The sequence below is a fragment of the Poecilia reticulata genome, chromosome 3 (genome assembly GCF_904066995.2).
Source record: "Poecilia reticulata chromosome 3, P_reticulata-male-v2, whole genome shotgun sequence".
NCBI lineage: Eukaryota > Metazoa > Chordata > Actinopteri > Cyprinodontiformes > Poeciliidae > Poecilia > Poecilia reticulata.
This window is the reverse complement of record NC_088832.1, coordinates 31,971,669-31,997,890: the sequence shown is the minus strand read 5'-3', so window position 1 is coordinate 31,997,890 and position 26,222 is coordinate 31,971,669. Positions and strand designations below refer to the sequence as shown.

At 38.3% G+C, this 26,222-nt stretch overlaps 1 protein-coding gene across 1 annotated transcript in view; it reads left to right on the top strand.

Moving 5' to 3' along the window:
• prmt3 (protein arginine methyltransferase 3) overlaps nucleotides 1–25,397 on the top strand; it is a 62,582-nt gene extending 37,185 nt beyond the window's left edge. The window contains exons 13-16 of the mRNA XM_008405948.3: nucleotides 1,557–1,643; nucleotides 11,848–11,898; nucleotides 13,342–13,429; nucleotides 25,182–25,397. Coding sequence (XP_008404170.1) covers nucleotides 1,557–1,643; nucleotides 11,848–11,898; nucleotides 13,342–13,429; nucleotides 25,182–25,291 — 336 coding nt within the window. The 3' untranslated portion in view covers nucleotides 25,292–25,397. The remainder of the gene's footprint in view (nucleotides 1–1,556; nucleotides 1,644–11,847; nucleotides 11,899–13,341; nucleotides 13,430–25,181) is intronic.
• The last annotated feature ends 825 nt before the right edge of the window (nucleotides 25,398–26,222 follow it).

The following is a 26,222-nucleotide window of genomic DNA, read 5'->3' as shown; positions in this document are numbered from 1 at the left end:
CTTCAAATATAAACTGATTGTAGGCTTTTCTCTGAGATAAAACCCACAGACAAACCCAGTGAAACCGCGTTGCATGTAAGAACAAAGAATTCCCAGAAGAGCCCTTCTTACGGCGCCGGAGCCGTGTTCCTTTGCCAGTTAGCGCCTCTGATAAGTGTTGCGTCCTCCAGCCATCAGGGCGGGTGATGAATGAGGGGAGAACATTGATGTAATGGAATTTGAATCCTCTAATCGATAGCTTCTCCCCTCAAGTGACAAATAGTCACCCCCTCTGCCCAAATTACAAGGACTCTCATCTATTGCCTCCCGTTGATACGATCCAGTAGCATTCCATTAGAGCTGGCTGCAATTCCGGAAAATTGAGAGCAAGCGGTTTTGTGGAATTAGAAATTCCCACTGAACAGATGAGGGTTTTTTATTCCTCAGTGAAAATAGATTGAACTGTTTAACTTCAGAAATGTTAACTTGCTGTCATTTAAATGTAGGGATCTTTCGATACCGATATCTGAGGTTTAGTATTGGTTGATACCGAGCCGATAGAGGAAAAAATTGTTTAATTGACTTAAAATGTTTTTGTTTTCTTTTAAGCAAACATAAATGTATTTAATCACAAATATATTTGATAACTTAAATACACAAAAGGCTTCACAAGTTTGGTCAAGCATGTAAAAACAGCTTTAATGTGTTCAGTCAGTTCAGTTAGAAGTATAACACCCAAAGTAAAAATAAAAGACAAACTGAAACTTACAAAAACAATTGGTCAACCAGGTGAAAGTAATCTGCTACACGCCTGTCAAAAAGTGGAATTAGGAATTTTACATACAATGTAAAATGCATAATAAAGCTCAGTGCAGAAAGCATAGAATTAGACCGAATAGATCTGGACATATTTTCACCAATACCCAACCTAGAATTGGTTTCAATATCGATACCGATTCAGATGTTATCGGATCGGTGCATTTGTATCGTCTGTTCAAGTCTCTGAACTTTTCTGAAAATGCTCAAAATAGGCTCTATAAATAGGTTCTCATCCAGCACAAAACTCTTTTCTCATTTATTTTTAAATTAAAATATACACACGTAAAAGCTGTCTTCCTCCAATCTGGAACTCTGATTTGTAAAAATTTGGCCTCCACAAAACACATTCAATAAAATCGGGACCAAAATGTTTTCAAAGCTTCAAACTGGAGCCTTATTTTACTAATAATGATTTCAGGATATTACAGAGAAACAACGGAACGGTGTACATTAATTGTGACAATATTAACCTTGTTTGCACACAACTGTAGTATCAATCTTTTTATGGTAAGAAAAACCAACATGTAAATGAGAATCATCTTATTATGGCCACTTTTGGCACCTAATCCTGCGTGAAGCAGCAGGTTTTATAAAAGACAGGTTTCCTCTGACTGCCCTGCTTTTACATTGAGTTTCTTTTGATATTGTGATTTTATCATATAGTGTTTTTATAAATCCATTTAATTTTTTTTGCTTTGTCTTGTATTGCTTAATCTGGTGTTGTTTACCGTTTTGTTTAATTTGTTTTGTTTCAACAGACATTGGACTGTAACACAGTGTGCCTGTCAGAGCTGGAGTTCACTACAGATTTCCTGCTAAAGATAACAAAAACCACAGACTGCACGGTAAGAATTACAAACAGATGCTCACCATATTATCACCACTTTTGATCACTGAGGCAACTTGGGAAGAAAGCAGCTATTTAACCAGCTTTTTATTAGAGGTGTGCCGATCGATCGGCCACCGATCATAATCGGCCAATTTCCGTGAAAAAGTGTATGATCGGTGATCGCCGATCAGGGTCTCTTGTTGCCGATCACACAAACCGATCACCTGCATCTCATTTCCCAGCCTGCCTGTGCAGCTGGTCTCCTCTTTCCTTCACACCGTGCCCTCTTGTTGTTTCTGTATTTCCGCATCATTCTGTGCCACTTTTCTCTTAATTTCTTCTTTAAAGCCCATAAATTATCGCTTCACCTCCTCCTCTTTGAACTTGAATTTTGTGAGATTCTCCTTCACCTCCTTTTTGAAGTCCCGAATTTCCGCTGGGATATTATTTAGCCCTTCCAACACGGCCTGGAGCTGCTTCGAGTCACCGCTTTCTTCTTCCATTTGCTCAACTTCGGGGTCGTGTTCTTCTGCCATTTTCTTCCTTATGCTTCTCTGCTTACGTCCTGCACTCATTTCGTGTCTGATTAAAATCGTGTTTTAACTAAATTCCTTGTATTAGGGAGGTTTTTTGTTTCTTTGACAAGGGAGCTCGATCTTATGCTGCCATCTTGTTCCGCGTCCACCGGAAGGGTCCCGATAAAATACTTTTAAGATGTTAATTTTATATTATTTGATGAGTGCATACGACAGTGATTCACTGCAGCACTACGCACTGCAAAAACACAAAATCAAACCAAGCATTTTTGGTTTGGTTTCTAGAACAAATATATTACAACACATGAAATAATAACTAATTCATGAGTAACGTTTTAGGAATAAATAGGAGCTTGTTTTAAGTCAATAATTACTTGATATTGATAAAAAGTACTAGTTCCACTGACAGATTATTTCACATATATTATTGGAAAAATGCCTTTTGTAGGTGAAATAATCAGCCATTGGCACTGGTACTTTTTTAATCAATGTTAAGGAATTATTTACTTTAAACAAGCTCACATATCTTACTGAATAGTTACTTATAAGTTAGTTTTGTGTAGTTGCATCAGAAACTGGATAAAAAATACTTGGTAAGATTTTGCAGTGTTGCACTAAATCCATATTATAGTATACAGAGCAATGGCAAAAGAGTTATGAATACTTTTGTTATTCTCCTCATATTTATGCATATTTTTTTATCAATAATGTAATGAAACTAAAATAATAGCATGTCTTAGAAGAAGTTTGAGTGAAAGTTGGTGTTGGGATGTATCGTCCAGTAAAAGCAGATCTGGAAAACGAGTTTCTATGTGCATTTTGTGGGTTGCGTCTCTGTGTCTCAGCCACATTTCTCTCCACAATGCAAGCAGTAACTACAGAGTAGCTCCAGTTTTGTAGACCCTGACGCTGTGTGAAGTGATCAGTCTGCAGCAGACCTCATTGTGTCCAAGTGGCTTTGTGTTGTAGTGTGTGTGTTTTTTTTTTTGTTTTTTTTTGTGCTGCACTGTCGGGTGTATTGGTTTAATGGACAATCAATACGTAGTTATTATCTGGCCTGTGCTCTCTGGGTGAAGCTGCTGGATATAATGGGATTCGTAAACATCCTCTCATTTTTCCTGTCTTCTCTGCTCTGTAATTGAAAACATCCCAGTTCTGTTTCTAGACTTTTAAGTCCAGACGTGTTTGTAATCCAGTGCAGCAAAACGGATGATTCGATCGCATGGCGAGGCGTTTTGAGTTTACCTTCACTTCCTTTTCTTTCTTTTCTGTTCTAATTAATCACACACAAAAAAATCTTCTGTAGATTTTTCACTTTAATTTCCTCTTCTTCCTCACATTTCCACCTTTACAATACTGATCTGTTGTCATTATACCCCTTACTGGTAGTTAGGGGTATAATGTGTGAAGGGTAAACTGGTCCTGGACCAGTGCTCTGGGATTGGTAAGAGGGTAGCTGCTGCCTCTCCTGTCCTGTGATTGAACGGCTGCTTTTGTTCTCCCGCCGACAGTCCATTCATCAGCTCAGCCTGCCTAACCTTGCATTAAATGAACAGCACTACCCCTGCGTCTGCGCCGTTCCAGCATAAGACAAATCCTTCTGCTCTTGCTTTGTGTTTTTTCATTTATTAATTTTTTTTAAATATCCCTCCCTTGTGCCATGTTTATACCGCCTGCCTTCACAGAACTTGGATTAGACCAGATATATATGCTGGAAGTTTCATTTTCAGTCTCATTTTTGGCTCGTTGGTGTTGCTACTGTCATGATCGCTTACCTGAACTGCAGAAAAGGTAGCGAAATTTGCCCAGTGATGTATGCTGATGGCGTGGCAGGAGAGAATAAGTTTCTGTGTATAATTAATTTGAAGAGCGCTGTCTCGCTGCTGCTGACGTGGTTACTGTAGCCGTGCTGAGAAGGGGGAAAGAAATCTGTGCAATCCATCTCTAACCTGCTTTCCATCAAATTTAAATTGTGTGTCTGGAGCCGTGGCCTTCTGGAGTGTCGGGTCAGGCTCTCGTCAACTTCAAGGACAAACTTTAGTACATTAATAAACGGAATGTTAATGGAAAAATCCACTCTCTAATGTACCTCACCACGTCAGAACATTGCATTAAAGTCGAGATAAACTGAAAAGCTGTTTCATGACTATTTGAAGCTCTTTTTACACAACGTATAACATTCTTGTGCAAACTACGTCTTAAAAGTCTGCGGTTGTTATTAAAAATACATTGCAGACCGTTTTCTCTTGTTCATTTGATTTAGACTCTGATAAAAAAAAGTATTATTTTTTCTTTATTTAAAGGCTCGATTTTCTACTTCCATTTAAGTGTCTGAAAACAGCCCAAGTGCTTAAAAACCATCCAGCCGCTCAGTTAAGGTTTCTTGAAAATTCAGAAACTTCTGAAATGTAGCGTCACAAATCAGCAGGAAGTGCCCCTCACCTAGCAACGCCAGCAAAACCCAGTCCGTTACCTAGCAACGCCAGCAAAGCTACGACGTTACCTAGCAACCCAAACTGAACTCCAGGGCATTTGGTCAGCTACTTTTACCGCTGTATGCACTCTGCAATTGCTGCATTGCAAAAATACTAAAACCTACCCAGTATTTTTGGTTTAGTTTTATTAGTTATTATTTTCTTTTTTGCCCGAGATTGCAAATATGGGAGCCAAAACATATTCAAAAACTCAGCAAACTTTGCCCAAAACTAAATTTGCTTCAAATTCACATTTTATTTAAACATTTTTTACATGTTATTTTACAGTTTGTTTTTTGGACATGATGAAAATAGATTGAGCGTTGGCAATTAAAAGCCAATTAATTACATGTTTAGATTTAAGTTACGAGCTGTTAGGGTAAAATAGTAAACTACTTCCAGTAAAATAAATCTTTTCTGAACTTTAATTTGTGCAACATTAAAGGGGCAGTGTTATTATTATTTCCAGGCACATAGTGCTACTTTATAGCACAATCAAGTAGGGCTGTGTAATATCGATTTTGCGATATATATCGATATTTTCTTTCCTAAAAAAAATCAATATTCATCCGCCATTATCGTAACATCCAACTGTCACCTTGCTCACTCACTGCTTGCTTTGCCGGGAGAGTGATTCGGTCATCAGGCTTAGAGTGATTCCTTCAGATGTTAAGTGTCAAGGTTAAAAAGGTATCAAACTATTCAGAGCAGGTACTTGGTGCACTTTATTTACTTTATTTACTTTACAAATGCATGTAAGCTACAGTTTGTACTGTTTCAATTAAAAGAAACATGTTTTCTCACCACTTCTTTCATTCATTTTGTCCTGCTGTCGACTTTAGATCTGTGTTCATGTCCAACCAGAGTCAAGTATTGTGTAGTTGGTGCTTTTAATCAGTTTTCAGTTAAATTAATTCAATCCAACTCTATAACAGTCACAAAATGTCACCAAAGTCACTCTGTCCTTCTAAAATCTTTCAGAAAATCGTAAAAGTGTATTGAATTGTATCGTTTGCTGAATATTGCAAAAATATATCGTATCGTGAGCAGAATATCGTGTATCGTATTCTGAGATTATTGTATCACTACAGCCCTACAATCAAGTACCTATGTTACCTTTAGTTATTCTGAAAATGCTAAATATGTCAAATACGAAATTTTACTTTGTAATTTACCACTTTTAAATTGGGCCTCTGTCTCTTTAAAAACTCATTCTCTTTCTAAATACGCATTTTTAAAAAGTCATCACAACATGGCTCCTCTATTGACTCTCTAACAACATTTTAACAGCGTTGTACTGCGAAGTAGCTTGTATTGTGAGCTCAGCAGATACACAGTTCAACCAGGTGTTTGCTAATTGTTGCTGTCTAGTCTGAAGGAGCTCAGTGATGAGTGGCGGGGAAGGGCTGCTCTGTGAGGCGTTTTACATAGCTGAACGGTTGCCATGGCGATTAAAGGATTTCTCAAACATACCTGAAATAATCACAGCAACGTTCCAGGTATGTTTTCAATGAGGTAATAACTTTAGAACTTGATGTGAAGCTAAAAAAAGTCAATTTTATATTAAATAAGTTTAGATTTTTGCTTTTTTTTTCACAATATTTGTAAAATAACCACATAAAGCCAAGTTGTACAGCTTAAAACCTGCTGTGGATTTGTTGGTTTTACACACGTGTGAGGAAAACAACCTGTAGGCGCGTTGGAAACGAGATGAGTTCATGTTTGATCTCGGCAGCAGTGCTGAAAGGCCAGGAGGAGAGTTTGCAGGGGGGATTCACGCCGTCTTGCTCTAGAGGTGGTCATGCTTGACGCCTCCATGCCTGGATAAACCCCATCAAAAGCACATTAGCCCTCTTTCCCTCCCCTCCGCCTCGTCGCCCCTCCTCCTCCCTCTACTTAACCCCCCCGCCTCCTTTTCCACAGCCTCCCCCTCTGCCGCCGTATAATAGTATCTGGCCCGGCCACGCATCTCACTGACATGTAGCCGGGCAAAAGGAGAGCAATGATGAATTGCTCCCTGTTGGTGTTATCCATGATGATAATTATTAATTTTCCCCTCGCTCTTCCCGTAGAATGGGGGCCGGAGAGCCGCAGCATCTCCGATCCTCCTCTGTGGGCCGTCAGGAAGCCCGCTGTCATCCTTTATCGCAGACAGAGCCCAGGCCCAAGGCTAAACACTGATGAAAATGAAATGCATTCATTCTGATTTGTCCTTTTTGGGGGCGTTTGTCTCTCTACACTTTAAGGTTTCACTTTTTTTTTTTCTCAGTCTCTTCCTAGCAACTTCTTAGGCCTGTTTGCTGATGATAAATTGTCCCAGAAGTTATTGCGATAAACAATAATATTGTTATTTTGAGACCATTTTCATCTAATAAAGCTAATAGCGTAGTAATCCAAGAAGACATTCTGAAACATTAAATACTTATGAATGTTTAACACATGAATTGGAAGACATTTCAAATATCCAAGATAACCGCAATCCACATTTTTTCACCTCCGATACGGATATGAGGTATTGGCCGATTCCGATCAGATACAGGAAAGCAGTGCTTAACTGATTTAAAACTTTTGTCTTTTTAAACAAAGATGTACTTAAATATAATTGTATATATAAGTAAAGCACAATTAAATACACCAATCGCTTCAGAAGCTTGATCAAACATGTAAAAACAACTTTTATTTGTTCCGTCAGTGGAACAGAACAAAAGGTTTCCTACATGGTCAAACATGTAAAAACTAAACTGCAACAAACTTTCTTTAAAATTATTCAGAAATTGCAATTAGAAATTCCAAGTATAATATGAAATAAAAAATAAGGCAGACAACAAAGCACAGAATTAGACTGAGTAGATCTTATTTCACTTATAAAAAGACAAAATTTCCATATTTTTTCTAAATATTAAGGATTTATTAACTTAAACTCCTGTATCTTGCTGAAAAGTTACTTATGAGGTCGTTTGTTGTATTTCAAATTTGTAAGGATATTTGCACTAGAAAATATAACAAAAATACAAATTTTACAATCTTTTCCCACTTTGAATTAACTTACACAAAAGTTTTTAGTTGATCGTTTCCGTCTCTTTGGTCAAGAAGTCTGAAAGGCCCTGATTTGTTAGATTTAGTACAGCGTGTGTGTCATCAATGTCTTTAATGGCTTATCTGAACACTTTCACATCTTCTGTGTTTAATGTCTGAGGCCGTTACATTTCTTCCTCCTTTTCTCAAATGCGATTTTAATGAAGTGTCGAGTTGCCAAACTGCTTAGTCGGTTTTATATTTCCAAGTTTCACTCGGCAGCGCAGATTATAATTGCCCATCCCGGCTGTCTGGTGAAAGTTGCACAACGAAGAAGTGACAATCAATCTCGCTTACGAGGCCTTGTCATCAGCGCGACGCGTTGAGGGTGATCTCGGCCTTTCTGACTGAGAGAGGTGAGTCTGCTCTGCCTGATGAGTAATTAAAGCTAATTTCCTAATTACCTCAGCTACGAGCTTCTCTGTAGTATTCATTAAACGGCATAATTGCATTGGGTTGACATGCTCTTTTATCCACTTTGGCTTCTTTTCTGGCAGTTTAGCTGTGAGCTAGCGGCGCTGCCTCTGCTTGTCTGAGTCAATAAAGGTTGATTGAAGCTTTGGTGTGGGGAAGGTATTGAACACTGTGGTCACTGAAGTTGCACAACTTTACATATCCATTATCGCCCCCTAAAAAAAACTTTGTTTTGTAGAAGCTGTTTGTGGATTTCATGAGTTTCTTTCTTCAAGTGCTGAAAGCGCCTTTTAAAGAAATGCTTCCTCTGGATTTACATCATGTTGCAGGTTAATTTAATCCTCCACTCTTTTGGTAATCTGTCGTTCCGCTCATGTTGCTGTCCTCCTTTGCTCCTCTCTCATATTCCCTCCCTTCCATTGATCCAGTTCTTCTTTGTCTAGGAGAGCTGGCCTCCAAGTTGTCAGCTGCGTCAGGATTAAAAGCTATTAGTTCTGCATCATTGCCACTACAAGTGTGCTCTTGAGATTGATAGAGTGGCTTTCCTCTTTCAGGAGGGGCACATACAGGAAGAAAACAAGCCTCTCGGTGTTTTTCCCCCTACAAATCTGGCTATTGCCGCCTAAAGCTACTCTGGCCTTGGACTTACCCTCAGTTTTATTTTAGATGTATGAAATTATTAACTTTACGATGCAGGGGTGGTCCTAGCCTGTTTGGTGCCCTGGACCATTACATCATTCAGATTACCATGCGCCATCATAGACGCACATAAAATTTATTTCAATATTTGAAAGAAAATGTGGAAGAAACAAGAAAAATAATAGAGATGTGACGATCAGGTTTTTTCCTGCCGATACCGATCACCCATGAGGGCCGATCACCGATATCAATCACATACTTTAAAAAAAATTTTTTTTAATCATAATACCGGTTACATTATGTTGAAAAGGGAACCATGAATTCAACTTAATTTAGACAAAAACTTGTTTTTAATAACTTTTTCCAAGAAGAAAACTTAACAAAACAGGCATTCTGCAAATTGTACTGCTATTGATACTATCTTTAACAGACTGATAACATATGGAGGCTCTGAAGAGGCTAAATAATGCAAAGAGCCAAAATAAAACTTCTCACTATTGCCAAAAAAATTCAAGTATAAAACATTCAAAGGCAAATACAGGATCTATTACAATAAACAATCCTGAGTTACTGAATGAAAACTTCCTGATAGCATGGCGGCTAGCTGATTACTGCTAGCTCTGAGTGGCTGTTTCTGACTGAGTGGAGTAATTATGCAGAACAGGGAGGAGATCGATTATTTTTTTAGAGATTATCTGTCTCATGTCAGGATTTAATACGTATGTAAAATGTATTTTTTTAGGTTAGATGCTGCAGCTTTAAGCAGAGGTTTGGTGTGAGAGTCACTACCAGGTGGAGCAGGAGCAACGCTCCGTCTGTCAAATATTACTACCTGTAATATTTGGGTAGTAACTGATCGGTTTGTGTGATCGACAACAAGAGACCGTGATCGGCGATCACCGATCATACACTTTTTCACGGAAATCGGCCGATTATGATCGGTGGCCGATCGATCGGCACACCTCTAAAAAATAATATAAACACACATAGAAAAGCACAAACACACAGTACACCATGCAGGTTAAAATACAGAAAATAAAATAGATTCAGTTATAATAGATGCACAAATTTCTATTAACATAAAAAAATTCTTAAGACAGTTTACACTTTTACTGTTCAAGAAATTCAAATTAATTTACACAACTGTTTTAAAAAGCTTGGATGCTACATATTTCAAGGAAGAAATAGGCTACACGTTTAACTGCAGAACTGTTTACGAGTGTAACAACTGATGCCGCCCTACAGGAGAAGCTGCCCTGGGCATCTGCCCAGTTCGTCCATAACAGAAATGGCTACTGCTCAGATGCTTTTAAAGCTCTGTGAGGATTGAAATCTAATAAAATCAGCCTTTATATTCATCTGAATTTTAACTGTGTAGTTATAGGTGACCTATTATGCTTCCTTGAACAGGTTAGGATAATTATTACTTTTTTTTTTTTTTGCACAAAATCATTCTTGGATAATGATTATACTTGTCTTTACCAGCAGCAATTATACAGCAGTAAAACCAGATGGTCAAACATTCTGGAGCTCTGCTCAGGTTGCTAGGTGACGGGCTGGGGTTGCTAGGTGACGGGCTGGGCTTCACTGGGGTTACTAGGTGAGGGTTTTTGAAACGGCAGATTTTTCCTGACACCAAAAACATTAACTTACTGCCAAAGACCAGCTGGATGTTTTTGTTTAAGAGTTTAGGTTAAAAGCAGTAGAAACCCAAATGTAAGTACAACAAGGTGCAAAATATAAATTTTGCATAATACGTCCCCTTTATGTAAAATTGTGTGTAATTTATAGAAACTGTTCTAACCAAAGCCATTCACTAAACTTCCTTGATTTATATATATATATATATATATATATATATATATATATATATATATATATATATATATATGTATGTGTGTGTAAAATTACGCTTCAAACTAAAAATCTGTCACTTGTGTAATTTCCTTATCCAGACATTTTTTTCTCCACTGGAGCAAACACATTTAAGTGTTATTTTTCATAACCAATTTCCCCTTCTCTCCTGAGGACTTCTTATATTATTGCAACACTCCCATCAAAGTAGCCACCTTTGCTAATTTTATGAACTGTAGCAAGTTGCATTGTTTTTTTTTGTGGTCATCAGCAGAAATGTCCTCGGCGTTGTTGGTGGCTGCCTCATAATTTATTTCTGTTGTCCAGTGACAAGTCTCTGATGAGGTGAAGGAAAGCACATGGGGCGTGATGCAGACTCAGCGTGAATTCTCAAACACCTCACTGAACCGGTTTTATTTTAGAAGGGAGGTTTGAGGAGACATACTTGCAATATCTTTAATAATTGGGATATTTTAGTTCGCCAAATCATCTACACTTGGTGCATCTGAAAGGTGAGAAGGTGAAAAATATGAAACAAAGGTGCAATAATCTGGTTGCATTTGTTTGCGACACATTTTTATTCAGTTACAGTATTCAGTCTTTGTCATTAAATGTGTTTAATGTTACTTTTCTAATAATAGCTAGAATCTTACTATGTATTTTCATCTAGTTTCTGATGTAAATATCTTAGTATACTTGAAATAAATTTCAAATAACTTTTCATGAAAATATAGGAGTTTGTTTTAAGTCAAAAATTTAACTATTTGTTCCACTGGCAGATTATTTCATTTATAGGACATCTTTCTTATGTTGTAAAATAATCTACCAGTGAAACTATTTGTTTTTCATCAATAATAAGGAATTGTTTACTTAAAACAAGCTGAAAAGCTACTTATTAGTTTTGTCTTATTTCAAATGTGCCAAGATATTTACACTAGAAACTAGATCAAAAATGTTTAAGATTTTGTGGGGGGGTTTCTTGCAGTGTGACGCTGTAGTTTGTAGTTGGGCTGCAAAAGTTTGGTATCTGCCAGGAGAAAACCACAACAGAAGTATTTTAAACAGTTTTTAATATCCTTTTCCTGGACAAAAGCATCCTATTAAGTCCCTTTGTGCTCATTGACAGCCGGCTTTTCTGCTCTGCATGTCAGAGCCGCCGCGTAGCCAAACAAATTCAGGGGTTTATTTTACTGCCACAATTTAACACAACCCTCATATTTCATTGCAGGCAATTGTCGGCTACTTTGACATTTTCTTCGACAAAGGCTGCAGCAACAAGGTGAGCAGCAGCAGCAGCAGCATCCAAGCCATTTAACAGAAACTCAATTATGTTCACGCCTTGGCGTGTTTCTCCTCCCTGAGGCGTTCACTGGCAATCGACGAGCGTCTTAGCCAACTGCTGATACAAGCACTTACCCAGCAGAGCCTGGCCAGTTGGAACAGCTGATGCAAAGCTCTGTGAGCAACACGGACGTGCCTTTTGATTGCACCTCCTATTGTACCTGGGAACCAAGGCGCATGCAGTGGCTGAACCAGTAAATTACAGTTTCCACTGGAGGCTGAAGCTGGAACAATGTGAAAAACATAGTAATATCTTTTTGCTTCAAGAGTAGAGTGGTATCAGGGACCAAGCAATAGAGCAAAGTGATTTTAAAATGAGTTGTAGAAACTAGGGGTGCACCGATTTATCAGTGTCGATTTCCTTAGATTGTGATTGGTCAATTTTTGCATGTGAAGCCGATCTGATCAACCGATCTTATCTACTTTGGTAAATGTTTAGGTTCGACTGACAGACCGGCCCACCAGGTCATGTCTGCATGTTTACAGTTAACAACAGTTACCCCGCTGTTTCCAGTTCAGCAACTTTCTTTCCATATTTCAGACAAAAAAATGGTGTCGCTCAAAAACGGAATTGGCTTTTAAAAGATTGGTAATCTGAGATCAGCCAAAATACTGCAATCGGTGCACAGCTAGTGGAAACAGATTGACTTTTACAGAATGACATTGATGATTTACGTAGCTTTAATACATGTTTGTTGAAACTGTCACTATGTCGTGACTGTGTAATATGAGACAGATAATCTGTGAAGTGTTCAATCTCCTCCATCTTCTCCCTGAGCTACTATTGCTGAACCAAAAACAGCCAGTCTGAGCCAGGAGGAGGGTCTTACAGCTGTCAATCAACCTAATAAAGACACTGCTAAGAAACTAAACCGTTTATCCTACCAGTGGCCATGCTAACTAGCTTTAGCATTTGCTACACACTCTACTGACAGGTAGAAGCTGTAACGTAGCAGAGAGCGAGCGGTTTACAGAGGGTGATTGACAGCGCTAAGGCCCGCCTCCTGAGCCCTGATTGGTTGTTTCTGGTTAGCGCTGGGGGAAAACACAGGTGCTCCATTTTGTTTCCACAGATTATCTGTCTCATAACATACTTTTCAACAAATGGGGGAAAAATGTTTTCAAAGTTGCACACTGCAGATTTACTGCTATATTTTAGTATTAAAAGCAGATTTTATGTAGGATTCCATAATATTAAATATAGCAAGTTGAATTTTATTATTTTTAATACACTGTTTTTGAGAATAATATCTCTTCTTCAGGATTAAAATATTTGATTCTACTACCAGACGTTTCAGTAAAACTTTGTATTCCTAGTGCTGTACAGGAGATTGATTCTTCTCATGTTTTGAATAATTTTTTATTGTTGTTTCTTCACTAGGTGACATTCTCCACAGGCCCTCAAGTTACAAAAACCCACTGGAAACAGACTGTCTTCCTTTTAGAAAAGCCCATTTCTGTTAAAGCAGGTCAGTAACCACTCATTAGTATCATTTTTATTCATCACTGTCACGTTAAATTCCAATTAATTATTTAAAACACCCGTCCAAAACTGTCCGAATTGTTAATTTTACTATTTTTTTCCCACTGTTTATCCAATGACGGTGTACACCAAAATATGGGAAACATCGCTATGTTATGCAGTTTGAGGATATAAATTACAGTTTTTATTGTTTGTGGTTCTATGATTGGTTGTGACCCCATGTCACAGCATACAGTTAGCTAAATAAGACATAAGTAGTTCTTATTGTCACTTTTGTTGTTAGCACAATAATAACTGATGGTCAGAAAACTTTTAAACATTTTCAACATACTGAGTGTTCAGAGTGTGGCTGTAAAGTGCATTATTGGTTCCTTTAAAAAGTTGCTCCTGTTAGTTTCTGGTCTTTTTGAATCTCATTTTGTTTCTGGGCAACTCGTCTGATGATTATTTTCTCTCCTCTGTGTGAAATCTTCCTGGCAGCAGCTGATCTTGGCCAGTTTTTGACATAATTATGTTCTTTTCCCTTCTGGTTTTGGCTCCGACCGCTTCCTGGAGTCTTGAGTAATTTAGAAATTCTCAGAGAACGAAAGTCATCAGTCTGTTTTGCAATAATAAGGCGAGCTAATACGTTTTTTTTTTTTTTTAACCATTTTTAAATGTTTCTGGTATGACACCATGGTAATAAAACATCTATTTCAAGGCAATCAATTGATACTGAAGCAGCCGACATTAATTTGCACTAAATGACTTGATTTCTTTTCTTAATTACTGGTGTCACCACCTTTTTACACCTTCTTTTCCCGTATTTTTTCATTTTATCACACATAATTTATGGTTCTCTCGGACGTCTGGTGAGAATTTCATGTCAATTACACTTTTAGAAATAATGGAGCTGCCAGTCTTTTCAGCACTTCGCTTGCCTGCTGTATATCCTTCAGCTGCGATTTATTTAGTTGGCTCTCTCAGGCATTGAGGTTGCATCTTTGCAAGTTGCAGCAGGTAATCTTTCTGTGACAGCGACTCAGACAGGCTTGTTGACGCTCTGAATCCGTCACCCACAGTGATGGGGAAGGATCAGAACAAATCACACATCAGAGAAAACATGTAAAACTTCATCAGATATCAGCTTGGATGCTGCAGAATCATGACACAAAAGAATAGCAGTATTAATGTTTATAAAATCGCTTTATCAGCAGTTTGAAATGGAGGGAAATGTGTCAATATGGTGTGAGGATCTTCTGTTACTGTTTGAAAAGAAGAGCACTGATGGCTCCAGCAGAATTTAATGTTGACGATCAGCTACAGAATCAACAAAACTATCAAATAACTCTTTTTAAATCACATTTTGAAATTCTAGGAGTCAGTTTTAAACTGTGTATGCTGTATTTTTGCTTTTTTTTGTCGCACTCTGAATGTTTAAATCAGTGATCATCCAATAAATTTCAGTATCAAAAATAGCCAGAGAAAATACAAATGATTTGATTCATTAAAGGTGCAGTATATACATTTTATTTAAAACATTTTTTAAACATTTTTTAAAACTGTCTCAAATTTGTAATGGTGTGATATGAGACAGATAATCTTAGAAAAGATTGGTACCAGTGTTGTAGCACTCGAGATCGGTCTTGGTCTCGATACCGGTCTCGAGACCATTTTTTGATGGTCTCGGTCTCGTCTCGGACTCGACCACATTTGGTCTCGGTCTTGTCTCGGTCTCGGGTGCTGAGGACTCGGCATTTTATTTCAAGACCGGTCGAGACCACAGCTGTGAAAATATCACTAAACGTACAGCATACTATCCAGTTTATTTGTTAACATCTTTGTTTTCAGTGGATGCAAAACGCACCAATAAAAATCCAACCGATAACTTGCCAATTACGTGTTTATGTTTCTGGACCCCTCCCTCCCCACCTTTCACTCGCACGCGGCGCTCCAAGACATGTGCAGTGGTTTTCTCTCAGCGGCAGAAGATCTGTCTAATAGTCAGTAATAGAATAAAGCTGCATAAATTATAAGAAATCCGATGGCCACAGCTAACTCAGCAGCGCTTCGCTTTCACAGACAGTGGGGACTAGGTCTAACATTTTTTGTCACTTAGAAAAGTAGCTCAAAGAAAGGTAAGCTCCGTTGACGTGATGTTAGCAAAGCTAGCTGTATGCGCTGGGTTTTTACTTTAGAACGGCCAAGTTTCTGTTATTCCTCTGTCAATTTGATACAGTAGGGGTTTCCACACTAATCATATCTGTGTCCTCTGTCACTTATCAGCAGGTAAAACTGTTTAATCCGTTGTTAACATGTGGTAATCAGGTTTTCCGTGCCACCTTTAAACGCAACATGAGCGCTACGACGCTGGGATCACACCTGTGCGGCAGCGAAGGAGACCTGCTGCTGTGCAGAGTTGCACAGGTGTGTTAGAATCATGGCAGCAAACCAGCAAAACGCAAAGAACAGTTTTCCCCCCAAACCAATAGACTGTTTAGAAAAGCTGCTTGATGCAGGTAAAGTTAGCTAAAAGATGACTAGCTAGAAATAGTTTGGAAACCAATGTGGGGAGGGGGGAGGGGGGGGTGTCCAGGAGAAAAAGTTTGGGAACCACTGATGTAAGGAAAATGACGTGAAAGAAGCACAAAGTTTCCAACCTAATAATAAAGAAACATTGACCTAAAAAACATTTGTACTTTCAGTTCTACTCTGTTGTGGAAATTAACACAAATATTCTATGAAAACATAAAAAACTGCATTTTTATTGTATCTTTGTTTAAAAACATTAATAGGTTCTTGATCATTTTAGCCAGTATTATTAAGGAGTAAGGAGATCAAGGTTTCAAGAGAGATGGAAAAAAAGAAAAAAGAATCCCAAAGCCCTGCGGGAGAAACTGTTTAGTTTGATGAAACCAAATATGACGACCCCCCCCCCCCCCCCTCAAAAACACATCGTTCAACCACACAGCTATTTGTGGGGGGAGGGGGGGAGAGAGGTAGAAAATGTTTGGAAACCACTGGGGGGGATGCAGGACCAAAGGTTTGGGAACTAGTGGCATACAAGTATCTACTTCTTGTTTGTTGCTCCTTGGTCAGTGTTCATAGTTGAGCATCAGGGCTTTGCCTCAATTGCTATGTTTAATGGTGCAGACAGTGGTGGTTTCTGACATGAGCAACATGGGTAAACACCCAGGGCGGTATCTTTTTAGGGATGGCACAAGACCACCGCAGACAAAACTTTGTTCTGCTTTGCACAGAGATGGAAGCAATGCAGAACAAAGAGTTTGTTAAATTTAATATTTGTTAAATTTATTAAGTATTTAATATCTATGTGTTCTTATGGGAATGTGGATCTTTCAGATCAATTTGAGAAGTAATTTTGATGATATTTTACATTTTCTTGTGTCGTGTAGCGCGGGGCGCTGGTCTTGGTCTTGACTCGGTCTCGACTTCCCTCGGTCTTGGTTTTGACTTGGTCTCGGACCCTAAAAGTCTTGGTCTTGTCTCGGTCTCGATACACTCTGGTCTTGGTCTTGGTCTTTTCTTGCTCTCGGGTTAGGTGGTCTTGAACACAACACTGATTGGTAATATAGCTTTCTGAAGAAATGAACCATTCCTGGTCAAAAACAACCAATCAGAACCAGAAGAGGGGTCTTACTGCTGTCAATCATCCTCAGGAACGCGCTGCTAAATCTGCTAATGGCAGAGAAACAACTGAGCATTACAGGAAAACCTTTTATCCGCTGTCATTGGTGGCGATGCTAACTGGCTTTAGCATTCACAACTGGCTGTGCTAATGAGGAGAAGCTACATCGTAGCAGAGAACAAGAGGGTGAGAAGTGGCACGCACACAGGCATGATTGACAGTGCTAAGAACCACCTCCTGGTTGGTGGTTTGATTGATGGGAGGAGCTTGAAATTTATTTTAGTTTTTACAGATTATCTCTCATAATATCCTGTCAGGACACAGTGACAATTTCAACAAATATTTTATTTATATACTGCAACTGTTATTAGGGGGGAAAATCTGTTTCCTATGTAAAAAACAAAATAAAAATGTTCCTTCACTAGTGACCCGCAGAGCTTCTGGCTGACTTATTGAATCAATAAATCACTTCAACAATTGAATTAAATATCTCAAAAAACAAAGCATCATGCCCTGAGCTAAAGAAATTCATATTAATAAATGAAAAAGATGACAACTTTAATTCTGTCACTCTGCGAATGTTTACACCAATACACAAACTCCTCTACCCCTGATGTGCCGATGAGTGAAGCGCAGGACTGGCTGTCGACTTCCTGAGCAGGAATCAGATGAAATCTACGGTAATAAATGACCCGCGCTGCGACAGAGGTGGCTGATGTCCGATAGCCTGCGGCCGCGCTCAGCCGCCGCTGCCGCCTGCTGCCAACCTGATAAGAACGTCAAAAACTGACGCTGCGCAAATGCTGCGGGACGCTTTAAACTTTGCTGCCTCAGGTAAACAATTCAGGGGATATAAAAGAGGACAATGAATTACAAGGAGAAGCATAAAACAGGTTTGTTTTTCAGATTGATATCAACTCAGTGCACAACTTTGTTCGCAAATGCCAGGGTGCCTTTGGCGCAGATGTGTTTATACCTCCTAAAGCTTCTCAGAGACTTGGAGAACAAAATACAACTTCATGTCAGAACATTGGTGGGATTATAAAATCAAAACTCTTGATTTTTTTCATTTACTTTTATTGTATTAAAGAGGTGAAAAACATATTTTGAAAGACGAAAGTGATGTCAAACTTCTAAGAAAAGAAACGTGTAAATTAATGCATTTATGTTTTTCTTTCTGCATGCCCAGCTTCAAAAACACCAAATTTTGCGAAGTATTTTTGTCGTCTTTGCAGAGCCAAACGTCTTAGTTTACTTGGAATAAGACAAAACTAACTTGCATGTAACTTTTCAGCAGGATAGAAATTTGTTTTAGGTCAATAATCCTTGAATATAGATCAAAATGTACTATGTTTATAGCTGATCTTTTTACTTATGGTAAAAATGTTTTGTTATAACTGAATTAATAAGACATTGTATTCTCCAGGTGTGGATTAACTGGGAAAAAGAAAGTAATTTGAAGAAAATGTATTAAAATTTCCACACTTCATTCCCTATCCAATGTGTTATTGACCCATTTATTTATTAATTGTATGACGACTATAATAAATATCAGCAATAAATTCATAGCAAACCTTTTTATCTATTAACGGAATCGAAAAAAGAGTCTCGAAAAGCTTAAAAATTGTGTAAAAAGTCGTGTAGGAAAGTATAAATACTTGGTTTAGTGAGTTTAAAGTGATAGTTTAAAAAAGCTACAATGCACCAGAGAGTCTTTGGCTTTGGTCCGCCCTTCAAACCCCACAGATCACAATCCAATCGAGCCTCAGTGGGCTCTGCTTCAGTAAGCCTGAACCCCAGCGGTTTTTCCCTGCAACCTCCAGAACCCAGTGGATCCATTTCCAACGTCCCAGTGCCAAACACGGCAGGATATCCTCTGAGGTCGTCTGACAAAGCCGTTTCTTTGCAGTCCTGAGTTATTTCCATCTGGGAACAACAGGAAGTGTCTTCCACAAAAATGTAAAGGGGATCTATTGTAGAAAATCCACATTTTGCCTGTTTTTGTACTTCTGTTTCAGTCTCAGCTGCTTCTAAAAACAACACAAACTCTTAAAAAAAACATCCAGCTGTTTTTTGGCATGCTGTTGCCTAGCAACACCAGCCAATACCAGCCCCATTACCTAGCAACCCCAGCATGTTTGGTCAGCTGGTTTTACCACTGAATGTGCTGAACAATGGCTGCTAGAAAAGACGAGTGTTTTGTTGTTGACTTGCCATCTTGAAACCACTTAGTCAGGCATTCTTGTTGGTTGTGCAGGAGGTGCCACTTGTGCTTTTCAAAGATGTACAATTGCACATCACAACCACAGGTTTGTTATTGCATCCATGCCATGCTGATGCAATAATTCAAGCAAAAGGAGCAGAAACCAAGTGTTGAGGGCAAATAGTAAGGTTTATTTTTATAGCACATTTTAAAGTGCTTTACACCACAAAAACATATGAAACAAGCAATTAACTAGTCAAATGCCATCATCAAAATCATCAAATATGTTGGGCAATGTTGCACTTGCTACTAATCAAACTTTAAACATTTCATGGAAGTCAGCGTTTCAGCATCTTTGCAGTTCTCTGGAAGTTGGTTCCAGATTTGTGGCAACTAGAAACTGAATGTTGCTTCTCAGTGACTGTAGGCTTCTAGCTGGCCAACATCTCTACATTAAAAAAGATTAAACAGCAATGCAAAAATACAAAATATTACCAAGTATTTTTTTCTAGTTTCTAGTGCAAATATCTTATTTTACTAGAAATAAGACAAAACAAACATACAAGTAAATGTTTAGTACTTTAGTTCCACTGGCAGATTATCTTATAACAGGACTTTTCTCCCTTGGTATAAGTGAAATAATTTGCCAGGTGAACTAAAACTTTTTCATCAATATTAAGGAATTATTGACTTGAAACGAGCCGAAAAGTTTCTTGTTCGTTTTATCTTATTTCAAGTGTACAAATATATTTGCATTAGAAACTAGACCAAAAATATGTGGTAAGATTTTGTGTTTTTGCAGTGAGAATTTTGGGTATTAATGGCCAAAATTATGAGAAATGTTTGAAGTATGTCATTCCTGGTGTATTAAAGTTATAAATAGGTTTTACTTTTTGGAATTATTTTCCGAAATGAAGTTTTAATTTCTTTTGATGCACACCAGAGGACTGGAGCAGCTTAATGGGAGGAGAAAAAGAGTGTTGGGTGTCGATGTGCTCCTCCACTCCTCTCGTTGGTCGTAAACCCAAAAATAGAGTTTTTAACGGCTGCCTGCTCGGCTCTCACGGCGTTCTTTACAGCACACAAACTGCGTCACAAAACTTCCACAAACTCCCCTGCAGGAGAGTGACCTTGAAGAAGCTTCACCTCTTTCTTCTCCTTCTGGTTGTCGACATCTCCAGGACTCCCAGGCCAAAACGTGGCGTTGCTCGATGTTGTGATGATTTATCGTGACGGAGGCCGGATCTTATTTGATGCGTTGGTACGAGCGGAGCAGTAATTAACTCTTGCACTGCGCTGCTGAGGGAGGTTTGTGCTGGGAGAGGGGCGAACACTGCCAGCCAGCAGCCTGGAACAAAACATCCCAGCAAATCCTCCTGGCTGGCAGCGTAATAAATTAAACAGCAAATCATTTGTCATGCTCCGGTGTGTTTGTGTAGCTCCGCTATTGAAAAGGATGAGCTTCTTTTTTTTTTTTTTTTTACATTTTTACCTGCTTAATTCTTTTCTTTTTGTGAATTAAAGTCCCATTGAGCTCAAGGTGAGGCGTGCTCCGGGTGCTCAGGTCCTGTAAAATACGGGTGTGAGTTCCTGTCCGGCCTTTTATTGGTCGGTCATGTGGTCTGTGTTGCTTTTATGACTCACCTTTTCTGTCCTGTGTGGAGGTGGACCTCTTCCATATCTACCCGCCCCCCAACGCGCACACACCCTCGCTTTGTCCATGCGCTCTGGGCCTTCCTCCTCCTCCTCCTCCTCCTCCTCCTCCTCCTCCTCCTCCTCCTCTTCCTCCATTGTTAAAACCCTGAAGGTCCTTGAACTGCCAAAGTCGAGCTCAGAGTTTATTGTGGCTGTTATTCAACACATGGGCTGGATTTGTGTGGAAGCTGGTGTTTGTGATGTACAGTACCACAACTTCTTCTTTTGCTTTTTTTACTGACTCTACACTAAAGATGGAGGATCTAGGAAGTTGAAAAATATTAGATTTTTAGATGGAACAAAGGGCCACGCTAAGAAAATAAGTTAAAATATGATTTTATTCTTAAAATGTGATTTTTTTTCTCACATTATTATGGTTTTATTGTATTATTTCAACTTTATTCTCATATGATTTTATTTAAATATTATGAATTTATCCTCACATTATTATGACTTAATTACTGTATTATTTTGACTTCATTCTTGTACAACTTTTTTCTTAAAATATTATGAATTTATTCCATTACAATTTTACTCTCATATTATTTCGACTTTATTCTCATACAACTTTATTCTTGAAATATTATGACCTTATTCTATTATTTTCACTTTATTCTCGTATTATTTTGTCCTTATTCTTGTACGAGTTTATTCTCAAAACATTGACGTTATTCTGCTATTTTGACTTTATTCTCTTAATCTTTAGTGGAGATGTTGTGGTAATAAAATCTCCACATAACTTTATATTTTAGTTTGTTTGATGTAATTGTTAATTATCAAATGATTTAATAATTGATTTTGATCAGTTTCTCAGTACTTGAGTGGCATTTTTTTTATCAAATGCTTTTTTACTCTTGAGTAATTTGCTACTTTTTACTTTAGCTTGAGTATAAGTAGTGCTGCTCTTACTTTAATATGATTTGTGTCTGCTGTACTAAGGGTGTGTGTGTGTGTGTGTGTGTGTGTGTGTGCGTGTGTGTGTGTGTGTGTGTGTGTGTGTGTGTGTGTGTGTGTGTGTGTGTGTGTGTGTGTGTGTGTGTGTGTGTGTGTGTGTGTGTGTGTGCACCTCGTTTCTCCTAACCCCCCTAAATAAAATCCAGTGCATGCAGTGCGTGTGGATGCAGAGGCAGTAGAAATGTGTGCAGACTGGTTGTAACATAAATGGCTCCAATCTGCAGAGCTGCATATTGTGACTGTAATTTCATGGAGGAAAGCAGCGTTTGGCTGAGACAAGCTGTTTCCAGAGGCCTGCCTGTGCTTAACGACGGTGGCATGGTGATGTACGACGCCGCAGCGAAAGCCCGGCTCCGTTCCTCGACTCATTTCCACACATGGTTAACTCTTTGGGATCTGAGCGGCCAGTTTACCCAGAGCTCCCAGGCCCCTCTTCCATGGGGAGTTTAGTTTGACTGATTGCGGCAGGGCCGCTGGAGTCGCACCCTGACTTAACACACATTCTGTCAATGATTGTTTGTATGCTTCACCAGTTCAATCTGAAACACTGAGGATTACTTGGACGGTTAATTGCAAAGTTGTTTTAGGGGGAAAGTCGTTTTTTTCCTGTCTTGTAACAGAATGTTGTCAAAGCTCAGGCCTCTGTGGCATTAAACGTCTTTTTTCTTTCTTTTTTTAGTAAAGATTTTTTAAAATCCTACATCAGATATCGGTGACAATGAAACCGACCCAGATCTGTTCTACTTCTAGATGTCAAGCTTTATTATTTATTTTACAATATATTTATAACTCCTAATTGCATTTCCAAACCATTTAAAAGGTTTGTTGCTGTTATTTTATACATGTTTGATCAAGGTAGTCAACCGATAGTTTTTCAGTTTCTGTATTTCACATTTTCTCTTATACTCCTAATTGCACTAATTGAACAAATTAAAGTTGATTTTACACATTTGACCAATCTTGTGAAGCCATTTGTGTACTTAAGTGTGCCGTACTGGTGCAGAGTTATCAAATAAATTTATAATTCTGTACATTTATGTCTATTTTAAAAAAATAGAAATGTTTTAAGTCAATTCAGCACTGATTTTCTGTATCGGATCGGTTTCGGCCGATACTAAACCTCAGATATCTGCATCGGAATCGGAAGTTAAAAAAGTAAATCGGTGAATCCTTAGTCAAAATGTGTTTTAATTTGCAAGAGAAGCACCAGGAGGAGGCGCTGCAGAAAGCCAAATTACCAGAATGTGTGGAAGAAGAAGCTTTGATCAGATGATCAAAATGTTTTCTATTTTTTTGTTTTTTACGCCTACCTGCAGTTACTTGTTAAGTTACTTTAGTTCTTTTTTTAAGTCAACTAACATATTTGCACTAGAAGCTACTAAAAAGATTTTGTGTTTTTCAGGTTAACTTTCCAACCTACAGTCAACATGTGCATGTGTTAGAATGGCCTATTCAAAGTCCAGATGTAAATCCAATTTAAAAATTGACTGAGCTTGAATTATTTTCCAAAGCAGAAGGTGCAAATAAAACTCCTCTAAATCAGAGTAGTTGATTTAAAATGAATTTTTAGTAGATTGTAATTACAAATATTTATAAAATTATGACACTTTTTAAAAATACTTTGAGGACTGAAACGTGTGTTGCATTGTTCGCCGCTGTCGGGCTTTGCTCTCCCTGCAGCAGCGGCGTCGGACCTGGAGCGTGGCGCCTCGGGTCCGTGACGTTGCCACGGTAACGAGTGAGACGTGGCGGCAGCGACGACGGACGTGTTGCGGGAGAAACGGGCGCAGTCAGCATTTTCCTGCTCTCGTCCTCTAACCTGCGAGCGGAGCGGAGCGCAGCGCGACAGGACGCCGGTTTGCCGTTTCACTGAACATTCATTTACCTCCAGCAGTCAAACGGGAAGTTAATCGGAGCGATTATGCGTCACAACGTTGCGTCGCCGCTGTAGGTGTGTTTCCTCGTGTCTGCCATCTGGAGATATGAGAGCATCTGCAATGCCATGCACAGTCCTGCTTATTAAGACACATTAAAGCATATTGGCTTCACGCACATCATCATTTCTGCAAGCAGCAGAGCGCTCATGCTGCAGAGGCCCGAGCTCGCGCAGTCAGCAGCAGCAGCAGCAGCGTTCTGCTGCAGGGCATCAGGAAGACTTTCATTTTGTTTCGAACGCTCTGATCGATGTCTGACTCTGTGTTTTCTGTCTTTTGCTGCGTTTTCATTTCGCTTCGAGTCTGACGTGTGGAAGCGTTGGTAGGCTGTTGTGTTTAATGGCGTAGAGAATGTCCCAAAAGTAAATACCAGCTGCAGCGGCGTGAACTCTGGAGTCAACAGAAATTAAATTAACTTTTCATGTACATTTTAAATTGTTTTTTTTTTTTTTTTTTGTGCATTTTTCCACACGAAGAAATTAACAGTGAATCATGACGACTGGCAAACAATTATTTATTCTCAGAATTCTGACTTTAATCTCAGAATTTGGAATCTTTTCTCAAATTTGGACATTTTTCCTCAGATGTTTGAGTCAAAATTCTGACTTTTTATAAAAATTTTGACTTTTTTTTTTTTTAGGATTATTTTTTCTCAAAATTGTAACTTTTTTCTCAAAAGTCTGACTTTTTCTCAGAATTCAGTCCATTTTTTCCTCTAAATTTTGGCTTTTTTCATCAGAATTAGAACGCGTTTCTCAAAATTGTGATTTTTTTTTCTCAGAATTTGGAATTATTTTTTTCAGAATTCAGACTTTTATCTCACTATCTTGACTTTAGTATCAAAGTTCTGTCTCTTTACTCAAAATTCTGACTCTATTTTCAGGATTCTTACTTTTTTCAAAATTCAGACATTCTTCCTGAAAAGTTGGACTTTAATCGCAGAATTCAGAGTTTAATCTCAGAATCAGAATTGTATAAGTTGTTTTTCAAATCCAGTCTTAATACTCAAATCTACCAAATAAATTTCGGTCAAGCTTTCAGTGTGAATTAATAGCAGGTTTACAAATCCTATAACAAGGACGAGACAGTAATGTGATTATTTTTCATATGCTAACATAATTGACATGCACTTTAGAATATTGGGATTTTTACATAGATGGACACAGAGGTAGAATTTAAAGTCAAAATTATTTTTTTCTCTCTTCTTCTTCCGTAGCATGAGCATATTTTCAGCTATGAATGTCATATTGTTGAGCCACAGGGCCTTCCATATTTTGTATGTGAATCTAAGCCAGTGTGTTGTTTGTCTTCCTGTTTGCTCCAGGAGAAGAGCTGAAGGGAAAGATCAGCGTGCGTAAAAACAAGAAGGATCCGCGCTCACTCTTTGTCACCTTTGACCTTCCAGACAGGAAGCAGACATACAGCCTCCAATGATGTCACCCATCATAGTATCTATGTAACCAGTTATAGCTCTGATTTCATTTTACTTTTTTCTTAATTCATGTCCTGAGCAAAATAAAGGATAATTTGGTCATCCGCATTGTGCCTACTTGTTTAAAATTATTTATTTTTATTCTTTGTGTCATTGTAAGCATTTATGTTGTTAAAAATATTATTGGATACATTTTTTCTTCCCAAAGTTGGAAAACTTTGTTTTATCACTTACTGATAAAAGTGCATAAAAAGAAAGATGCGACACTTATTGTTTGGGGTTTTATAAGTTTTATAAATCCTAATCTCAGAATTCTGACAGTTACATTTTTTTTTTTGCTTTTTTTCTGCCATATTAAAAATTTAGATAATTCACCAAACTTTCATGCTTCTCACATGACAAAGTTTCAGACTTTTTTTTCCTTCCCCTGAACTCCAGACGGTTCGCCTTGCTGCACTCCCACTTTCAGTTTCATTTTGGTGGCAGAAACGCGATAAAATGGTTCCCTTGGTGGTTGAGATGTGTGTGGTTTATAAAGTGACCTCTGTCCACACTGAGTTCATGCTGATTGATGGGAAGTGCTGATAATTTCTCCCTTGCTTGGAGCCAACTCATCCCCGGTGATTTAAAACTTTAGTCATTTTGGCAACTCCTGGGAGCGCTGCCATTTCCTGTGTGAAGGATTTTTGGTTTGAACTTTTTTGTTCAATTTCTCACCTACAAACGGTAAACAAAAGGCGGAAAAACCCAGATATATGAAATTGAGATTTATGTCCTACACAATTGAAGAAAAAAGCTCTTAAAACATGTTTACTTTGCTATTTGTTTCAAAGTAAACTCACGAGACAGAAACTCTACAAACTAAGAAGATGCTATGTGTTGTTTTTTTTATTCAGTGATGAGTAGAAAATGTGAAAAGCCCTCAGAGCTGAC